Source organism: Rousettus aegyptiacus, unplaced genomic scaffold, assembly GCF_014176215.1.
Source record: "Rousettus aegyptiacus isolate mRouAeg1 unplaced genomic scaffold, mRouAeg1.p scaffold_m13_p_7, whole genome shotgun sequence".
Classification (NCBI taxonomy): Eukaryota; Metazoa; Chordata; class Mammalia; order Chiroptera; family Pteropodidae; genus Rousettus; species Rousettus aegyptiacus.
This window is the reverse complement of record NW_023416310.1, coordinates 108,549,350-108,570,866: the sequence shown is the minus strand read 5'-3', so window position 1 is coordinate 108,570,866 and position 21,517 is coordinate 108,549,350. Positions and strand designations below refer to the sequence as shown.

The following is a 21,517-nucleotide window of genomic DNA, read 5'->3' as shown; positions in this document are numbered from 1 at the left end:
GTAATGTTGAATATTTTAAAAATCATTTATTCAACACTTATTGAACATTTATTAGTCAGTATGTACAGTATCAGAAATAGAGGATGTAGCTTGAAGAAGGGGATTATAATGAACTCTGGAAGACAAGATTTATTTTTTAAATGAATCATTTTAAATGAATGTGTGTCATGAAAAGAGAAATACCGGTTTTGCTACTGGAGAGTGGGGATCCTATCCCAGAGCTTGGGCCAGGTTCTTGATGTCTCGAATAAAGAATTGAGCAAGACACTGAAATACAGTAGAAAAGAAAGTTTTATTAGAAAGGAAAGTACACTTCTGGAAGTGGAAATGGGCCTGAGCAAGAGAAGCGTAGCTCAAAAGGCCTGGTGACATAGCCTTTGTGGTTTTTATCCCTATTTGCAGTGGGTGGTTACTTTTTTTAGAGGAGTGGGCTTCCTTGATTGACAACTAAGATTGACAGGACTCAGTGATTCATCATTTTGCTTTCTGCACATGTTTGTTCCCAGAATTCAGTCTGTTATAATGATATTAATCAACTTCTGGCATATGCATTATATTATAAATGATGGTACAATGAGGCTCAGGTGAGTTTAAGGTCGTCAGGGTCTTCATTGCGCAGGTGCGAGTGACTGGCTTAAACTGGTACCTAATTCTGTGCCTACTTGTTTCTTTGTGAGAGTTAAAAAATGCCTTCTCCTTGAAAACCCATATCCAAAAAGATATTTGCACACCAATATTCATAGCAGCATTATTTACAGTGGCCATGGAAGCAACTGAAGTGTCCTATGAGAGATGATTGGCTATTCTTTATATATGTGGCACATGTATACAATGGAATATTACTCAGCCATAAGAAGAGATGTAATATTGCCATTTGTGACAACATGGATGGATCTCGAGATAATCATGTTAAGCGAAATAAGCCAGCCTATTAAAGTTGAAAATCTCATGATATCACTTATATGTGGGATATAAACCTAAAGGCAACAAATGAACAGTACAGAGACTTAGGGACATGGACAATGGACTAGTGGTTACCAGAGAGTAGGGGGTGTGGGAGGAGGGAAGAAGTAGATGGAGCAAAGGGGGTCAAATATGGGGGTAGGAGGAGGGTGAAGTGGGTAGGGGGATCAAAAATATGGTAGCTGAAGGAAACTGGACTTGGGGTGGTAATCACACAATAGAATATATAGATGTCAAACTATATCTACACCTGAAAATTATATAATTGTATTAACAAACGTTACCCCCAATAAACTTAATAAAAATAAATAAATAATACATAAATAAATAAAAAGTTATAAAGAAAAAAATGCCTTCTGGCTTGCATAATTGTGGGCAGATTAGGGCGACCCCCTTCTAAGATAGGATGACCTCAGTGTCTTTGCAGGCAGACCCGAACCCCCTAACTTTCCTGTCTAATTCTCTTCTAAGAGTCATGAACCCCCTTGTTATTAGTATGGATGTTGAGGGATGGGAGATCTCTTCTTCCAGATTTGCTTCCTCCTGAGAATGGCTGTAGTCCCTGCCTACAGGGGTTTCACGGAGCTCTTTCTCTTTCTGCTTCAGTCAGGGTGGGGTCTTCGGTTTTTTGCAGAAGTGCCACCTCAACCCCTAGACAAGGAAAAGAAGATACAAACTTATTATTTAAATCATGTATCTATTAATTTCTATTATTGATTTGCCTATTAAGTGAGTAAAGGGAAACAGGTTTGGTTAACATATTTCTTAAAGAGTAAAAAAAGACCTTTGGCCTAAAGTCTCCTCCCATCTCAGACTCTAAGGGCCCTGCCTGGCTTAATACCATTTCTGCTTAACAATGGGCTAATGACCCTTATCAATAGCCAGAGAATCAGAGTCACTAGTTTTCAGGACAATTATCAGGATTTGAGGGAGAGGGCCTTTTTTTCCCCATAAAAAGGAAAAAAACAACTTGGTTTACTAAAAAGATTAAAAATTTTACAAGTGATGTCCTGTCTCAGTCCAATGTAAATGTCAGTTTAAAATATCCTTTTTGTTTAACCAATATACTACTATATACTTGAAATTAATAATAAATTAAAAATGAAAAAAATGGTTTTCATAAGTTACAAAGTTTAGACACAATTTTTTAAAAATTCAAAAATTTGTAACAGATTTTAACACTTATCAACCAAAAATAAGCTGCAGCAAGGGCCTAATCTTCTACATATTTAAATACATTACTACTTTTCTCTCTTATTATCATTGCCATCATTAATTACAAATAAAAAGGGTGCATGAGTGGATAAACAGAGCTGATAACAAAAGGTGAAGTTCAGCCTTATTTGTCTCAGGGCAAGACCACCTCCTCTAGCCCGTGCTACTATTGTCCCTTCCTGGTTACCGTAGAGCTGCGTGCCCCAGTGACACCTGGGAAATATAGTTCAAAAGGAAAAGCACTGTCGTCCAAACAGGGGACCGTGGCTTTCGCTTGCGCAGGCGCAATTGCATCCGGTGGCCTGGCGGCGGCGGTGAAAATATTCTTACGTTAGGTGTTTCGTTTGCCTACGGTGAGGTCCGCCGCTTGGCTTCGCCTTCGCGGAGGGGCCGCGTGCGGACTGGAGGTGAGCGCGGGCCCAGGGTGTGCAGTTCCTGTGGCAGGGGCCAGGACAGCGAGTCCCAGCTCGGGGTGTCCGAGACGCGTGGGCCTCCGCAGGTGAGTGCGGCCCGGGGAGGGGGCGTTGCCCGTAGGGTTCGCCATTGGGGGCCGGAAGTCCAAGCTGCCACCTCCTGACTCTGGGGCGTTAGCCTCCGCTGGGCTCCTAGAAAATGACCCAGAACAGGAATTGCAAAAAGCTGTGTCTTGTTTCAGGGTTCGTGAACCCTGTGGTAGATTTTGGCTTGTAACGTTCGTTGGTATCCCCCCTAACCAAAGTTTAAACTTTTAGCGTTTTGGCTAATCTTGCTTGTTTGACATCGTTTTTCTAGATTGAACCCTAGATATTTTCACTAAATTATTTTTTCGTTTAGAGTAATTTTGTCTCTAAGTTACTTCCTTTTTCTGTAATGTTTAAATTCATTACTCTTCAGTTGACGGTATTCCTTCTGAGTCTTGCATTTTTGAGGGGTGGGGAAAGTCCGTTTAAGGAGTTGTGAAAACTCTGCATAATGGAAGCACAGTTTCAAAGAGGAAAAGAGGAAATTTGGTTAGCTGTTCCTGAAAAGGAATAGCCAAGTTTTTCAAATGATATTTGAATAATTATTAGAATTGCTGATGAAAGAAATGTTCAAAGCCAGGATAAGAATTTATTTGAGCCAAGATTTTGAGGACATTCCAGGAAGCCAGATTTTAATGGGTTGAGAAAATGCTCAGGAGAATGTCAGTTTTCCAGTTCTTTTTATATATTTAGAATCAAAGGAAGAAAAAGTAAGAAAGGTTACATGAAATCTAGTGGTGGTAGATTAAGGAGGCAGGAGAAGGCATGTGGGGAAAATCTCTAGGGTTGGATAAAAAAGGAAAATGGAGAGATAATATTCTTTTATACTGGTGGGTGCAGGATAGTTGACATTTGACAGTTAACAGCAAATAGAGTTATTATGTGGGCAACAAGATAACAGTTTCGGTGTTGTTCTCTGCTGCTAGTGGGTCTGTTTTTGAGGGGTCTACAAAGGAAAATTAATCTGACATTCCAAAGATGTTATCCTCGATGCACAAGAAAATAGGGCTCACATAAGGAGATTAACCTTTAAAGAAAAAAGCAATAGGCCTGGGATGTGACTACCGTCCATGACATGCCCAGTTAGGAGTTAACCCTCCTGTGTGGTTACTTTTGGTCACTTAGCTTGTCAGGCTTCTGTAGCTCCCTTTTCATACTCATAATCATAATATCATAGCTTAAAATTTTTAAGTGCAGATGTGTGGAATATTTATGTCATTTCCATGACCCCATTGTGACTACCCTCTTCTCTGTTGATTCACATCTGATGGTTTTAATCCCATCGATTGATTCGTCTTTACTCATAAGCCACTGAGTGAAAGGTCACATGCCCAGTAACTGGAAGTACTCTTGCTGCCCCCTCCTGGTTTTGGTCACCATGATGAGGACCCCTCTAACTTGGGATTGCCTGGGTTATGCCACTTTCCCTCTGCAGGAGGTTTGGAACCTGATCTGTCATAATCAAAGTGGAAGTGTTGACAGGATGGAGAGGCCTCACAGCTTTTTTCTTCATTTCAGGTGCCTTCTCCAAGAGGGGCAGCGCGTAGAGAGAAATGGCCACAAAGTTGTTACCAGCCCCGACTCAGGTGAGTGAAGCTTTCTTTCTTGAACTGCCTTCAAGGTTTAGAGGTTCAGGAACTGGCTTCACCCATTGTTGAACTTTTATAAGGGAAATGGGGGAAGCCCTTTGAGGGGTTAGGGATCAGATGAGTTAGGAACAATGGAAGGTGAGTGTTTTCCTCACCCTGGGGCTAGTCTCTTGGTGAATTCCACACTTAACAGATAAGTACTTGACTAGGAATTGAATGGGCCCCATCCCCTTGCCACTGCCACACCCAGTGCTTTGTGAGGGATCCAGGTACATTGGGAGGAGATCTGGAAGGATCAAATAATTCCTTCAGAACACTAGGGAATCCAGGAAGAATGGCTTGGTGTTTGCCTTCCAGTCAACTACAGCAGTACCTAGTAGGGGTCCAGAAGATTTCCTTGGAAGATGAGGAAAGAAGGCCTCTGCATCAGCAGGTGTGGTCAGGGATGCGCCCTGTTTGGGGTGATTTGAGACTTACAGGCAGTCCCACACTCATGTTGATGGGGAAACGAAAGGAAGTCTCATCTATGATGGTTCCCAGGAAGTGAGCCTTCCTGTGGAGGAGGCGTCTGGGCCACACTGATTCCTTCCCTTCTTTGCCCTTTCGTGACACGTGGGGAACTATAATTGAAAACAATCTCTCCCCAACCCAGAAGAGCTCTCCCCAAAGGTAGACAAGAAAGAAAACACTTGTTATTTTTGAGTAAACATTAAGCCTGAATGTGACCTGCATGGCAGGCCCTCTGCTAAAGAGGGGCAGACCTAGAAAGCTCAGTCTTATGCAGCTAAGTGGATTAAACCCAGTTTTCAGTTTGGAAATTTGTCAGGTGACAAGTTAGGCCCATTTCTTCTCTAGAAACTAGAAATTGGGCACATTCAAAGAGATGGTGACAGTTCCTTGAGGAACCTTTCCTGAGCTGTGAGGTTTATTTAGCCTTTAAAAATATTTACATATGTTTGGAAAGGACTGAGAAAGGAATTCAGGAAGAACACTCAATTCAGGAAGAGAGAGCAGAAGCCTCCTCTCCCATTTCCAGCAGCCTCTTATTTTTAATTTGTGTTTGTTCTTAGAAGTCAGAGAACATCCTGGCCTCGTGACCTCCTTTCGGGTTTTTGGGGGATGCTAAAAAGAAAGCAAGGTGTGACCTAGTACATATACCTCTGGAAATGTATCCTAAGGAAAAAAGTTTGACATGGTGTTCTGATGATGTGCAGGAATGTTCAAGCTAGCAATTTTAGAGTTACGAAAGTGAAAATAACCCAAATATCCACCAGTAGATTGTTTTACTGATTGATCTATGCAGTGAAATGCTGGACAGCAAATAAAACATTGAGTGGGGTACAGGTATTTGTATAATGTGTTGTTTTCGTTTAAATCTAGAGCCATGTTAGTGTACAGGACAAAGCACATACAGGACAAAGTTAACAAAACATTTCTGATGGTAAAAAGTTAGATTAGCATTTTTTTGGCTTATTGATCTTTTCTAATTTGCTTAAAAAAAAGAAAAAGAAAAAATAAAGGGGCCACTAGTTTAAAAGAGGTGGTCATGGTCCAGTGAAAGGGGATCGAGGTCAAAGGAAAAAGGCTTCTGGGCTGGGCGGGCTGGGCAGGTTGGGTCCCAGTGCTGCCATCTCATCAGCCTGGTTGAAGGTTCCTGGAGCTCACAGTCCAGCCACACCCTTTCCTTCCTCCCTCCCTCCCTCCTTCCCTCCTTCCCAAGTGTGCAGAAGCTTCCCGTTAAAACCCGATTCTCATGTCTTGCCTGTAAAACAAGCATTTGATCTAAGTGATTGTACATCCCATGTCTGAGGGTCAGTGTTTCCATCCTTCTGTTTTGTTTCATAATTTCAAGTGCTTGTCTTGTTTGGCTGCTGGGCCTGGGCATTCGGCTGGCACACGCTTCACCCCCAGTGGTATGTAGTAAACATGTGCCCTGTAACTGAGGGGTATAAGGAGCTACTTGGCTTGAAATGCTTGGAACCCTGCATGGTGACAGGGTTGCTGCTCCGTCATCTGTTGGGGATGATCCTGGTTGAACAGAAGTGGGTTTGTCTTTACAGGAGTCCGTGACCTTCAGGGATGTGGCCGTGCACTTTAGCCGGGATGAGTGGCTGTGCTTGGACCCTGCACAGAGAGCCTTGTACCGGGAGGTGATGCTGGAGAACTATAGCTCCTTAGTGTCACTGGGTGAGGATCCTTCCTTGTGATGCAGAAGCTGCTGGGGAACATCTTGGCACTCTCTCCAAGTGGGACGTTGGAGGGCGTGGCCAGGTGCAGTCCACCACCAAGTATGGGGCTTGCAGAGTGGCGCTTGCTATTGCCCTCATCTGCTGCAAAGGTCCCAGCTTGCTAGAGCTGGAGGCGGATACCCTTTCTGTTCATCTCCTATCTCCTGACCTCTGAACCTTGTTCCCCTGCGTCTCCCAGGAGTTCCAGCTTAGGAGCGCACAGCCAGAGCTCCGACTTTTCCCTGAGACACTTCCTAACCATCCTCTGGGAGCCCTTCTGAGACCACATTTCTCTCCTTCCTTGGATTGTCCATCTGGCCCAGAGACCTTGGGGTGGGATCTGTATGCCACAGTGGCTGCTCATGTCTGGGCCATGGACTCATTCTCTTGTTCTTGCTTACCAACAGGGATTCTCTTTTCCAAACCAAAGGTTATCTTCCAGTTACAGCAAGGAGAGGACCCCTGGATGGTGGAAAATGGAGTTTCTTGTGGTGCATGTCTAGGTGAGTGAGTCACTAGGGAATAGACGTAGCATCATCTAAGTGCCTGGACTCAGCCAATTTGGGAGGAGGCTGCTCTCTGCTGACATTGACCAGGACCCTTGCTGATGTTCCAGGCCAGGCAACCATGTGGGGCAAGGTGTATGTTCCCTCGCCCTCTGCCTTGATACAGCAGGTTTAGAGGGAGAGTTGCATTCTCCCACTATGAGTTGCCTTTTTTAATATGTCTCTTGTAATTTGATTGCAGAATATGTAATGCAGTCTATAGTGTGTAAAAGCTTGTGATTCATACATTCCCCCTTTTTCCTTGCTTTTCCCGGATTGATTTTTTTCTTAAATTATTTTGCTTTTGCAGTTCACACATACCTTTTAACAGTAAGTACATCCCCACTTTTTCGTGTTGGGTTTTTTCTTTGGACTTTTTTTGTCTGCAATTTATATATGGTTCAGCTAAAAAGAAAAAGCAGATGTTTGTGTTTATATGAAACGTGGTATATTTACATACCGCATGGGAGAGAAAGCAGGGTAGCAAAATAACAACAATTATCGGACGAAGGCAGAAAGTTTGTAGATAGTCATGCCATTTTCCTGAATTTCTGTGTGAAAAATTTCAAGATAACATGTCCCAGATTGTGGCTGCCAGGACATAGCTGTCAATCTCTGAACCCCTGTGGGTTGCAGAATCATAAGTTCTTGCTCTCTGTTCTACTTTGAATTTGGTCCTTTTTTTCTAGCGCAAGGATGGCTCTCCTTTTAGATTTTCTGTTTATCCAGCATTTATTTTTCCCAATGGCAGGAGACATGCTCTCTGTGTCAGCTTAGTCTTGTGTTTCCATTCATAAATTCTGTCTTCAGCTTTTCCCCTTTGGTTTGACCAGAACATTTTCTTAAATGTTTTCAGAAATGTTTATGGATGCTGTAGTAGTGCATGTTTAAAATCAATTCTTTTACCTCTCCTGCTGGAAGAATTTTCCAAATTTTGCTACATTGTCTTTGGGCTCTTAGTGTTGTGAATAAAAAGCCCCCATTAGTGTGATTCTCTTTCCTCCATTTCCTGTATAAAAAAGCATTTTTTTTTTCTTCGCCTTTGTCCGGAATCTTTCAGGACATCCTCTATATCATTAATATTCACTCGGCCCTTTGCTTCCAAGATCCAAGTCTCTTTCATTTCAGGGATTTTTTTCTACTACATACTTACATATATTCTGCCACATTCCACCAAGAATTCAAGAAGTTGGCTATAAGAGTAATGACATAATAAAATAGAAATTCATTTAGAACCCTAGAAAATAAAAAAGACTTGTAAACACCAGAGTGGGTAACCTTGGGTGAGTTTCATATTTGGCTCTGAGCTTTCTGGTTGGCCAAAAAATCATTAGTATCAAATTGACTAATTCTTTAATAAGCATTTAACAAATTGTTTTTATTTTTATAAGGTATACATAGTATTGTAAAAAAGAGGAGCTAAAGAAGGAGATTCGCCTGAAATTTTACCAATCATGGTGAACCTTTGCAGTTATTTTACTACTTATCCTTTCAGACTATGTGAATATTGTTTGAGTATATTTATGCATGAGAGAGACAGGCACACACAGAAGGAGAGAAACAGAGATTGATTACACATATTGTTCTCAAGCCTTTTTAGTTGTCTTTCAATTATTCAACCTTCGTTAAATAGAGACATACCTCTTTGAAGGAATTCTGTTGTATTGTTAAACTATGTTTTATTGAACGATCTTTTGGAAATTTTAGTTTCTAGTTTTTCCCTATTAATATTGCTACTATGGCTATAGAATACAAAGGTATGATAAAAGGAGAAAGAGAGAAGACATCCAGAGAGTAATTATAGTACAAAGAAGTGAATATTGTGATTAAAAGGCAAAGAATACGAACTGAACATTCACATAGGATTTTTTGAAAAACTACTCAACCTCATTATAGTGCATGAAATGCAAACAAAAAATGAGATGCCATTTTTCCTTATAAATTACCAGAAATTAAGAAATACATATCCAGTGTTTTTGCTTTCGTTCTGAGGGGTAAGCAGTATCTTTAGTGGGACTTTGATTTGTATAGTTTTCCTGGAGAGTTGTCTGACTTTATTAAAATCAATTCCAGGTCTGGAAGTTCATCTTAAGAAAATAATTATATTATTGTGGGAAGTTGCAAAAGTGGTATAAAAGAATGTTTGTTATAATGTGAGGGATTACTGGAGAAAAAGAAAGATAAATGGCTCTCAAAAGGGGATTTATTAAATTACAATGCATTCATGCATTGGAATCTTATATAGTCATTAAAATGATAGTGTTAACCTACATTTGTTGACATGGAGAGAGGCCCCATGCTTTTTCAAGAATGTACTCTTTTCTCAGTATTCCCTAGTTTATCGTTATATAGCATCAGTCTCCATCAAGCTGTCCAAGCCAGAAGTTAGGCATCATTTTTGAGTTCTTTCTTTCACCTATTCTGTACACTGTATTCATAGGTAAAGATACCTGTCATTTCTACCTCCAAAACAACCCACTCTGCCCTCCTCCGTTACTGTGCCACTGCAAACCACCATCATCTCCATCCAGGAAGTTTTGTTGGCCTCCTAATTGGCTGCCCTGCATCTACCCTTCTTCTCTTTTCCCCACCCGCAAATTACAATTTGTCACAAAGCCATAGTGATCCTTTTTAAACACAATCATCAAGTCCCTCCTAACCCCCAGTGATCCTTAGAAGAAATTCCGAAAGCCTTCCTATATCTTACAATTGACCTCACATGATATGACCCCTGCCCACCTCTTCACCTTATAGCACTCTTCCCTTGTACCTCTTGCTTAAGCCACACTGGACTTCTTTATGTTCTTCAAACACAGAAAACTTAATTCTCCCTTATGGCCTTCGTGTTAGTTGTTTTTTTTTTTTTTTTTCTGACTAGAATAATTTTTATACCCACATTCTTACATGGCTAGCTCTTATTATTTAGATCTCGTGTTTAATTTTATTTTCTCATCACCCAGTTTAAAGTATCAGCTTATTCAGTCTCATTACATATCACCATTTTGGTGGTGGTTATTGTTGTTTTTTTTTGTAATTCTTACCACTTTCTAGCACTTTTTTGTTTATTTGGTCATTGTCAGTATTCTGTGAGATTGTAAACCTTGTAAAAATCGGACTATTATCAGGCACAATCTCAGTAATACTGAGTCTTGACCTTTGCATGGTGCATAGTGGGCACTCAGGAAATATTTTTTGTGTGAATTCATGTCCATCCTAACATTATTCGAATACGTCCCAAAACAGATTTGTGTTTCAGAGAGCTTTATAGGGACAATAGCTCTTTCACTTTTTCACAGCCCCTCCAGTTTTGTCTTGGATTTACCTTGATGCCCTGGTGACAAACATGGAGATGAAGTGGAGGACCGACACATCCCACTATGCTCAAAAATGCCCTGCTCCCTGCTGACCTGAGCCACTCAAGCAGGCCTGGCTCCTAGAAGAGCTTCCGCATGAGTTCCCCAGCCCACCTCTATGTCAGTTTCTTCAGACCCTTCTCACCAAGGCAGGTCTTCATCCTGCTGCTTTTTCCTGCCCTTTTTGCCTACCTTTTCTAAGATTCCAAGGATATATTTGTTAGTGATCCTTGTATATTTTGATGTCACTTCTCATTATTCTCAGAGCAAGGGAGACTTACATGTTTTGTTTATTTTAGGATGGGAGAGCTTGTTTGAGACCACAGATTCTGAAGAAGACTATCAGGAAGTAATGAATAAACTCATAGGTGATAGTACTTTGGACTTCAAGTTGGGGAAAACCTACATAAGTGAGGAGAAGCTAGAGAAGCAGCGGGACAAAAAGAATAAACCTTTCAGAAAAGTCTTGGTTACCATCAAGAAAGCCTACATGAAGGAGAGGAGCTTAGTAGGTGTTGAGAAAAATCTTGGTCTAAAATCATCGATTATTAGAAAATCCAGAATTGTTTCCAGAGGAAGGAAGGCCCATTTACAGCACTATTCAATTCTATTTAAACAATTGGAAGTCGATACAGTGCGAAAATGTTACAAATGTAACATCTGTGGGAAAATCTTCCTCCACAGTTCTTCCCTGAGTAAACATCAGAGAATCCACACTGGAGAGAAGCTCTATAAATGTAAAGAATGTAGGAAAGCTTTCAGCCAAAGCTCATCCCTAACTCAGCACCTCAGAGTTCATACTGGAGAGAAACCTTACATATGTAATGAGTGTGGGAAAGCCTTCAGTTTCACTACCTCTCTCATTGGACATCAGAGAATGCATACAGGAGAGAGACCTTATAAGTGTAATGAATGTGGGAAAACATTTAAAGGTAGTTCATCCCTTAATAATCACCAACGAATTCATACCGGAGAAAAGCCCTATAAGTGTAATGAATGCGGGAGAGCCTTTAGCCAGTGCTCATCTCTTATTCAACATCATAGAATTCATACTGGAGAGAAACCGTATGAATGTACTCAGTGTGGGAAAGCTTTTACTTCTATATCACGGCTAAGTAGACACCATAGAATACATACCGGAGAGAAACCCTTTAATTGTAATGAGTGTGGAAAAGTATTCAGTTACCATTCAGCCCTTATTATACATCAGAGAATTCATACGGGTGAGAAGCCTTATGCATGTAAAGAATGTGGAAAAGCCTTTAGCCAAAGCTCAGCTCTTATACAACATCAAAGAATTCACACTGGAGAAAAACCCTACAAATGTAACGAATGTGGGAAAGCTTTTTCCTGGATTTCACGGCTTAATATACATAACAGAATCCATACTGGAGAGAAACCATATAATTGTAAAGAATGTGGAAAAGCCTTCAGTTCTCATTCTGCAGTTAATACACATCGAAAAATTCATACTGGAGAGAAACCTTATAAATGCAATGACTGTGACAAAGCCTTCAACCAAAGCTCAGCTCTAATTCAGCACCAGAGAATTCATACTGGAGAGAAACCATATAACTGCAAAGTATGTGGGAAAGCCTTCAGACAAAGTTCTTCCCTTATGACACACATGAGAATTCATACAGGAGAAAAGCCTTATAAATGTAAAGAATGTGGGAAAGCTTTTAGTCAGAGCTCATCTCTTACTAATCATCAGAGGACTCATACTGGAGAAAAACTGTAAATAAACTACATGTGGAAAATCTTCCAACTAAATTCATTTCATATTGAATATCAAAGAATTTATCTTGGGGAGAAAGTGATAATAAGTAGTTAATTGTGGGTTAAATTTCAGAATTTAGACCTCATCAAACATCAGAGACTTCATGATGCAGGATAACCTTTAGAATATTAGGAGAGCTATAAAAAGATTTTCCCCATGTGTTCTTAAATTATTACTGACTCTAAAATAGAAAATTTGTAAGATCGAAGGGTCAGTATTTTATTTTCTTGTGATGTGTAATAACAGCCACTGGCATTCACAAGCATCTCTGGGAAGCACGTTGACATGTAAAAGTGCAGCCATAAAATCTAGACTTCAGATTAATCTGGGAATCTGTTTTTTGAAACTACATTTAAGTGTTATGCACACCACTTTGCTAAGAAGAATATTTTGGAGCAATGCAAGCAGGTGCCCTGTAACTACCTCACTGTCACTAAAATTTTTTTAAAATTCTTTTAGAGGGTATTCTGTATTTGATGATTGTTAAAACTTTTAGGTGGTTTCTTTGCTTTCTAAGCCATTCACTTGAAAATCACTCAGTAAACTATGCAGGTATACAGTCCTGTGAGTTTTCTCCCTGACTACTTGTTTCGATCTCTAATTCAGATTTAAAGTCACTTTATTTTAAACCACAAAATGCATGGTATTTCATGTGTTTTTCTTATACAGTGATTACCTTTGTTGTATTAAGCAGAGAAAGGTTATCCAGAAAACTGCTTTTGCAATTTGCTAATAAATGTTTAAAAATTATTTTAACAATGTAGCCCTATAGCCATTCTTTTAAATTCTCTGTTATTCCTGGGGAAATTCTAGGAAAAATAACTTCTATCTTAGCCTGTTTGGGCTGCTATAACAAAATGCTACAGACTGTGTAGCTTTTAAATGGAAACATTTCTGTTGAAGGCTACAAAGCCCAAGATTGAGGTACCAGTGTGGTTGTGTTCTGGCGAGGACCTGATACCAGCTTCATAGCCAGTGCCTTCTCGTGTTCTCACATGATGGAAGGGGTGAGGGATCTGTCTGGGGCCTCTTATAAGGACACTAGGCACATTCATGAGGGCTCCACACTCATGACAGTCACTTGCCAAAGGCTCTGTCTCCTCATGTCATCACCTTTGGGGTTAGGATTTCCACATATAAATTTTGAGGGGACACAAACATTGAGACTCTAGAATTCCCCAAGTACAGATAGATAGTCCTAAAATCACCCCCCAAAAAGTAATACATCATAATACAATAAAATCACAGAAAAATACAAGGCCCAGTTTTTTTTCCAGGTTTTAAAACTATATTTTAAAAATGCCTTCTAATAATTAAAATAATTTGAACAAAAAAGAATGGCACTCTGATTAAACTGCATTTTACAGCCTGCAGTACACTTTGGATCAGCTTGGCTTTTACTTTAGATTTCACTGTTTGCTGTAGCTTCTGCCTTCACTAACATGCCAGTTCTTTTCCTTCTCTGCTAGCCAGACAGGCAGGTAGGAGAAGCAGGTGCGGCTGTGTGTCATTGTCAGTAGTTTTTGAATATGAAAAGGGGCCAGGGCAGTCGTTGAAACTTGAACCTCTGTGCATCTTACAAAGTTAAAACAGCTAAAAAGTAAAATAAGCAATGCTTGTAGAACCTACAGAGCATGCTGGCGGTGCGTGCCACATTACAATTTGCCTGCTTTCTTCTGTTGTTTCTCTTGAAGACAGTGGATTCTTCTCTTGCATTTCTGCCTTTGATTTTGACTGATTGAATTTCTCAGTCTCAGCCATATTGGGTTTGTCAGACACGATTGCAGAGGAAGCAGAGCAAGGTGCGAGAACAAGTGAGTCCAATCTGCACAGTGGCAGTCACGGAGTAGGCCCAGTTATTCTTAAGTTGAGATCTACCAGTCCTGCAATAACAGATAATTTAAGTCTTATTCGGAATCTTCCAGGGGAGATAATGTACAAGTACAATGAATGTAATATAACCCAGTATCAAAATCAGGCAGGGAGGCACAAAAAACAAAAATTGAAGGCCAGTATCATCCATGAAGAGAAACATAAAAATTCCAAAGCATTAAAGTACCTACACATAATTTTTTTTTTTGTATAGGACCGTGTGGTTTATTTAACATTAGAAAACATAAATGCTGTGCACCACCATAACAGATTAAATACATATTATCAAATACAGAAAAAGCAACCAAAATAATCACTCATGTTAAAAACTGTTAACTAAACAGTAGTGGAAAGGAACTTATTAACTTGGTAAGAGGGTATGTATCAAAAACAAGCCGGGGAAAATGGTAACATATAAGTGTTCATGACAGGACAAGTATGAGGAAAGAATAAACTACAATAATGGCTCTAAAAAACAAATGGTTTGTTTACATAGAAAAAGAATGGATGCCTACTCTCACCATAAAAATATATAAAAGGCAAAACTGACTTGGGAAAGTATGTAAGGAATAACTATGACTTCAGCATAGGAAATGGTTTTTTAGACAGGATACAGGTAAGCTATATAAAAAATTTTATATATTTGTTCACATTAAAGAACTACTTATCAAAGTATACCAAAAAGGAAGTGAAAAGACGGACATTCTTCCACAACATGCCAACAAATGAATCATCTGGAAAATTTAAATAATTTATACAAATAAGTTTTTTTAAAAGGCAACCCGGTAGACGTGGTCTGAATACATGGCTACTTATTTCACAGAAGAAATACATTTTTCCAAAAACATTAAAAAATAGTTAACTTCACTATTAGTTAAAAAATGCAAATTAGACTGGAGGTATGATTTTACAAGTACAGGTGAGCAAAAATTAAGATGGGTGGCACTTGAATTTTGGAACGCGTGGAACAACTGGCATTCTCTACTAGTGGGAGTATAAATACAGACAATTGATGTCAAGTTATTCATGTGCATGTAATAAAACACAGAAGTGTCACTACTACATACCTATGCTGTATAAACGCATATGAGCACAAAGAGAGATATATACAGGTATTCTTAGCAGCAAATACTTGAAAGTAGTCTGTCCGTTACTAAAACAATGGATAAATTTTGGAATATTAACACAATGGAACAGCAGTGAAAATTAAAGAAGCAAAGCTATATGCAAAACATGAATTTTAAAACAAAAGAGTTTTTTTAAAATCACAGGGAGCTATGTAAAGCATGATACCATATTGTTTTTGCATGATTAAGTTTATGCTAAATGATATAGACATGTGAAAATGTTAAAAACAGCAAGCAGTTGAATTAGAAGGTGTTCTAGTTATCCATTGCCATGTAACAACTCACCCCACAATCCAGTGGCTTGACACAATTGATTAATATCTGTCTTGGTTTCATGTTTGGTCTTAGCAGTTTTTACTTGGCATTTCTAATGCAACTAAACTAACTGGGACTGAAGGCTCGAGTAGGCTTGGTGTCCAGAATCTCTGGCAGTTGACAACAGCTGGCTAGGAGCTCAGTTGGGTTTCTTCCTCATGTGGTTTAGGATTTTTTACAGAAGGGTAGCTGGTTTCTGAGGGAGTCACTCAAGAATGAACATTCTAAGAGACTACATAAAGTTGCGAAACTTATAACTCAGCCTTGTAAGTCATACAGCATTAATAATATATTTTATTGGTCAAAAATGATTCACAGATTTTGCCCATATTCAGGGCAAAGATGATACAAGGATGTGACTACCTTGGGACACAGTTCACTGGGGAACTATCTTTGGAGACTAGTAACCACATAAACATGAAAGTGGAGACAGTGATCACCTCTGGGTATGAGGCAAGGAGATGATTTGGGGAGGAGCACAGAGTTCCTCAGTTTGCTTGATGCCTGAAGGGCTTTCACTTGACAGGAAGAGGCTGCCCAGGCCAGCAGAGTGATGGGTGTGAAGGCCAATGTGTATATCGGTAAAAATAATAACTAGATTATTTGGCCCAACTCTGTACAAGGTGACTTGAGGAAGAATAAAACAGATCTTAATGCCTGATCACTCTGGATGAAGTGAACATCAAGTTTAAGATGGAATGACCTCAGAGGTTGTACCAAAGGGCCATCCCAAGGTCAACATTGTGCAGGCCACTGTTGAACTTAAACGTGTCTCATTAACAAAACCGTTGGCACCTCCCTCTCTTGTCTACACTTTCCCTTCCCATTCATCTCCCTAGCTCACCGGAGGAAGAGACTATTGGTTTCTATCCCAAGTAAAGATAGTAAACCAAACATGTGTATCATAAGAGAACTACTAGATAGAGAAATAACAACCATTAAGTTGTCAACAGATTTTTTTTTTTTGCCAAATTTCTCTTATTAGAACTGTTTATTACATTGTCATAGTTTTTTAATAGGCTATTTTCAAAGCAACCTTCAGGAAAATATGCTTTAACTGTTATAATGTGGTTGACATGCCTGACATAATGTATTTACAGTATTCAAAGTAATGAAGTCATTTTAAATGTCCATTTATCTTTTTAGGTGGTTTTAGCTATTATCTCATTGGCCATTGCATTATGACACAGGTACTTTCTCATGAAGAGATCTGTGAAATGAACAGGCTGTTTTTCTAGACTGTCCCTCCATTGGATTTGTCAGATGTTTTCTTATAATAAGGTTTATGTGCTTTTTCTTTGGCAGGGGGGTAGGGGTGGGGGTGGGGAAACCAATAATATTGTATTCTCCTCTAAGTTAATCATATTAGTACATTAGAAGGCTTGTGATGTTGACTTGTCTCATTGCTGCTAATTTTAGCTTTGCTCTCTTGGTTTAGATGGTATCTGCCTGGTTTCCCACTGTGCAGTCAATATTTTTCTCTTTGTAATCATTAGTATCTTGAGAGGAAATCCTCTATGAATGTACACATACATAGTTTTACTAGTGGGGGAAAGGGACAGTCCCCCTTTCCCTCTGGTTCTTTTGGCTGGTTGAATAATCAAATCAACATGAGACAGATTGACAAAAGAAAATCAAATTTCATTCCATGAACATGCATGAGAAAGTCAAAGACCCCCCCCGCCCCACCCCCCTCCCACCCCCCCACCCCCCGCATACATGAGAGAGGTTCAGAAGCAGAAACGGAAGATGAGATAAGATGCCTTGGGGCCTCAGATTACAGTGAGGTCATTGCAGGACAAGAAGAGAAGTTAAGTAATCAGTAGTTTGCCCTGCCCTATAGATAAATCAAGACTACACCTGATGATATTTTATTATGGACAAGGCCCCTAATTTAAATTCTTCTATGTAGTTAAGTGGGGGGTGGGGGGGTGGGTTATCTCCACAGTGTCTTGGTTGCCTTTAGCTCAAAATAATGACTGGTCATGAATGCCTACACTAGTAAAACTCTCCTCCACTAGTTACAACATCTCTTGATGACTTGTTCTAATCAATTATCATTATAATGGTTTTCAAATGGAGATTTTATAATCCCATCATTTCTTTTTACACTTATTAGTTGGCTTTCTACTTTCAGGGAGAGTTTTGTCTTCTCTCTATTGGTTTCTTATTTTCAATGCACTATAATCTGATATCATTATTTTGATGTTGAAATAGCCCCAGACTTGGCTTCTGAGAGCCCCTTCAAGCTGCTTTCTGTCACAACAGGCTTGCAATTGTCTCCAAGGTTTGCAATTCAAGTATAGCCATTTCTGCCTGTGTAGCCAAATTTGGTTTCTTGATTCAATGACTTGGTGGTTGTGAGGAAGGAAAGTGGGGTCAAAAACATTTGGGGGAATATTTTTTCTGCTGGATCTTGTATTTCCTCCTCTTGCTTTCCCCCGTGACACATGGTTTCCCCATGTCCATCTTTCTGTTAATCTTCCTCTGAAGCATTACCCTGTCACCAATGCCTCCTCTTATCCTGCATGTACTTTTCCAAAACGTTGTAGTAAACTATAACAAATTTTGCCATTTAAACCATTTTAAGCGTACAATTTAGTAGCATTGACTACATTCACAATGTTGTATAACCACCATCACCAAAATATTTCCAGGACTTTTTCATCATCTCAAACATGTCCCGTTAAGCAGTAAATTCCCATTTCCCCCTCCCCCAGTCCTTAGGAACCTGTATTCTTTCTATCTCCATTAATTTGACTACTCCAGGTAGTCCATGTAAGTGGAATCATGCAGTCTTTTTACTTTTGTGTCTGGTTTATTTCACTTAGCATGTCTTCATCCATCTTGTAACATGTATCAGAATTCCCTTCTTAAGGCTGAATGATATTGCATTGTATGTATAGACCACATTTTGTTTATCCATTCATCTATCAGTGGACATTTGGGTTGCTGCATTCTTTAACTATTGTGAATAATTTGTGATGAACACTGCTGTACAAATATCCTTCTGGCTCCCTGCTTTTAATTACTGTTTTTATAGTTTTGCCTTTTATGGAATATCATATAAATGCAAGCATACAGAATGTAGTGTCTTTGAGTCTGGCTTCTTTATCTTAGCATAGAGCATGTAGGTTCACCCATGTTGTTGTGTGTATAAATATTTTTTACTTTTTTTACTGCTGAGTAGTATTCCATTATATGAATATACCACTGTTTTTCTATCTATTCTCCATTTGAGGAACATTTGGGTTATTTCTAGTTTGGAGTGGTTATGAATAAAGCTGCTACAAACATTTGCACACATGGTTTTGTATGAACATTAGCTTTCATTTCTTTGGGGGTAAATACCTAAGAATGGGGTTGCATAGTCATATGAAAAGTGGATATTTAACTTTAAGACACTGCCCAAAGGCTCTCCACAGCAGCTACACAAGGGTTCCAGTTCCAATGTGGGGTTCTCCATGTCCTAACCAACACTTGTTATGTCAATATTTTAATAGCCATCTTAATGATGCGAAGTGGTATCTCATTATGGTTATGATTTTCATTTCCCTAATGACTAATGATGTTGAGCATCTTTTTATGTACTTATTGGCCATTTATATATTATTTGGAGAGAGGTTTTAGTTCCTTTGCCCACTTTTGAATTAAGATTGTTTTGTTATTGAGTTGTAGGAATTGTTTGTATATCCTACATATACTTTTAAGCATTTATTAGATTCAATTCTCTTATATACTAGTACATTTTTTCCTATTTTTACACTTTGTCTTTCTAGTGGTGATTTTATATCAATTTTAGGAACACCACTGTCTCTTCTCTTTTCTCTCCCACATCCTTTATTGGTTTTTATAAAGGATATAATGGGGGTTTTAAATCTACCATCACTACTTCTCCTATAAGAATTACCTGAAGAAACATTGTTGTTAGCTTCTCAAATAACAACATATTACTTGTACACCATTTTTATTTGTCTTTATTTAAAAAACGTTCTTTAATGCTTGTTGTGTGCTGTATCTAAGCAATTTGGCTGTGCTTAAAACAGAGTCCACCCTTGTTGTGCTGATGGCAAAGGTCTAAAAACTTCCAGTTCTACCACATGGATGTTGTGTCCACTGTGAACGTGTTCACATAAAGTGGATGGTCATTTTAAAAAAAGAATAAACTACATTAAAAAGAGAAAGTGGGAGAATAATAACTTTATAAATCAGATTCTATAAGCTTAGAAGATAAATGTGAAGAGTCTGTCCAGAAAATAAAGGACAAAGAATTGAAATGTGATTTTATCAGAGATATGAAAGCCAGACATCAAGAATAAAAGTTTAATATGTTGCTAATGAAGACTGCAAAAAAATAAAAGAGAACGAAGTCTTAATATTTTTTGTGTGTCCCAGATAAAAATAATGAAGAAAAAAAAAAAGATTGCTAGATACAGGAAATAAAGAAATACTTAAAGTATACAGGAAACAAAAGGAAAAAAGATTTATAAAAATCAATGTAGAGAAATGAACAAAAAAGGGTTACCTGCAAGAGAAAAATCAGATTTGCTTCAGACTTCTCCAGAAAACTAAGAGGCCTGTGGCATAACTGAGAGGGCACAAATAAAAATTAGGTGGTGACAATGTGAAAAAGGAATGGAATAGGAAGACCAAAAATGAAAATCAGGGAAGCAGTTGCATAGACGTGGCCAATAACGAAACAAGTTAAGCATAAATTTAATTAAAGATAAATGGAAATTATAAAACTTAAGGAAATTGCCAAAATTCATAGTTGAGAGGTAAATGTAATATGAAAGTATTAAAATTAGATACTAGTAGTTATGGCTAATTAGCTCATATTATTAAAATCCTAAATGGGACAAAGTAAAATAAATTTGCATTGGATTTAGCCTATAAAGGAAGTCAAAAGATAAATTCTTAATTTTTATAATCCAAAAAATATAGCATAAAAATATCTTTAAAAATGTAATATAATTACTGGAACTATTTTAAAAGAATAGATATACTTCATAGCTGAAAAACATTATATTCAAAGATGAGGATCTTTTCCACATTTTGAATTTTGATCAGCGGAGGCCTCTTCTTCAAAGCAGAGCAGTCAGGAACCAAGAGACGGAGGAACGGAGGAAAGTAGTCCTGGGAGGATAGGGAGTACGCTCTCTAAGTCTGCATTAGAGTCCCCTTTGTCTTATACTCTATGATGACGTCTTCGGTGTCTTATCAACCAGCCACACGGGTGTCTGTTTATCTTGCTGAGTCAAAATATGTTTTCACACATTGGGTGGGCAAAACATGTTTACATTTTTTTGGGTTTGCATTATCTGGGTTACACACACACGTTTATCTTATCTGAGCACACACACACAGACCACTGTAGCAAGTATGTAGTGTGAAAAGGAAAGAATATAGAGTGGAAGACCTGCTGGCAGTTCCTAGCCTTCAAGCCATATATTCCCCATGGTTTCAGCCATAGAGAATGGCTCTTGTTTCCTGTTTCCCCTTCACAGGTGTGGAGAATAGGTTGTTAGTAATCCAGCAGAAATCTTTGTTCTGAAGGTGTCCTCCTGGCCTGGCTGCAGGACTGATCAGCACATTGCAGTCTCTGAATAGGGCTCAATTAACATTTTTAATTCTCTTGCCTTCTCCATACATTAGCATGAATGCAGATGTTTTGACAGTTTTGTTTACTGGCATATTTCTAGCATCTAGAATGATGTCAAGCGCAAAATAGAGGAGTCGAATATGCATTTTTGTGAATGAATTGTGAAAAGGGGGCTACGCAGCAGACCTGACAGGTGAAGTATGAAACAGGCTTTATTAGGGTCTGCGGGCGAGGTTCTCTGGTCCCGAGGAAAGGGGCCAGAGCAGTCGCACGTGTCTGGGGTAGGCGTGGTTTTTAAAGGTTTTGGCCCAGGATGTAGGTGGGGTCACAGGGCGGGGACTTCTCTGTTTGGCTGATCTCGCCGCCCGGGAAGCCTCTGCTGCAACCCTGGTCATAAGCTGTTGGCCACCTTAGGTATTGAGCCACCT

The 21,517-nt window shown here is 39.1% G+C and overlaps 1 protein-coding gene across 3 annotated transcripts; it reads left to right on the top strand.

Moving 5' to 3' along the window:
* Nucleotides 1–2,467: 2,467 nt before the first annotated feature.
* On the top strand, nt 2,468–14,717 carry ZNF879 (zinc finger protein 879). 3 transcript variants are annotated; one of them, XM_036224330.1, is made up of 5 exons: nt 2,468–2,585; nt 4,197–4,264; nt 6,328–6,454; nt 6,903–6,998; nt 10,693–14,717. In XM_036224330.1, the coding sequence occupies exons 2-5, from the start codon at nt 4,232–4,234 to the stop codon at nt 12,132–12,134; spliced, it is 1,698 nt and encodes a 565-aa protein (XP_036080223.1). In that variant the 5' UTR covers nt 2,468–2,585; nt 4,197–4,231; the 3' UTR covers nt 12,135–14,717. The 3 variants fall into 3 exon arrangements, with proteins under 3 accessions (XP_036080223.1, XP_036080222.1, XP_036080224.1); XM_036224329.1 differs by having other exon boundaries at nt 2,468–2,677; XM_036224331.1 differs by lacking the exons at nt 2,468–2,585; nt 4,197–4,264 and having other exon boundaries at nt 6,360–6,454; nt 6,926–6,998.
* Nucleotides 14,718–21,517: the final 6,800 nt, after the last annotated feature.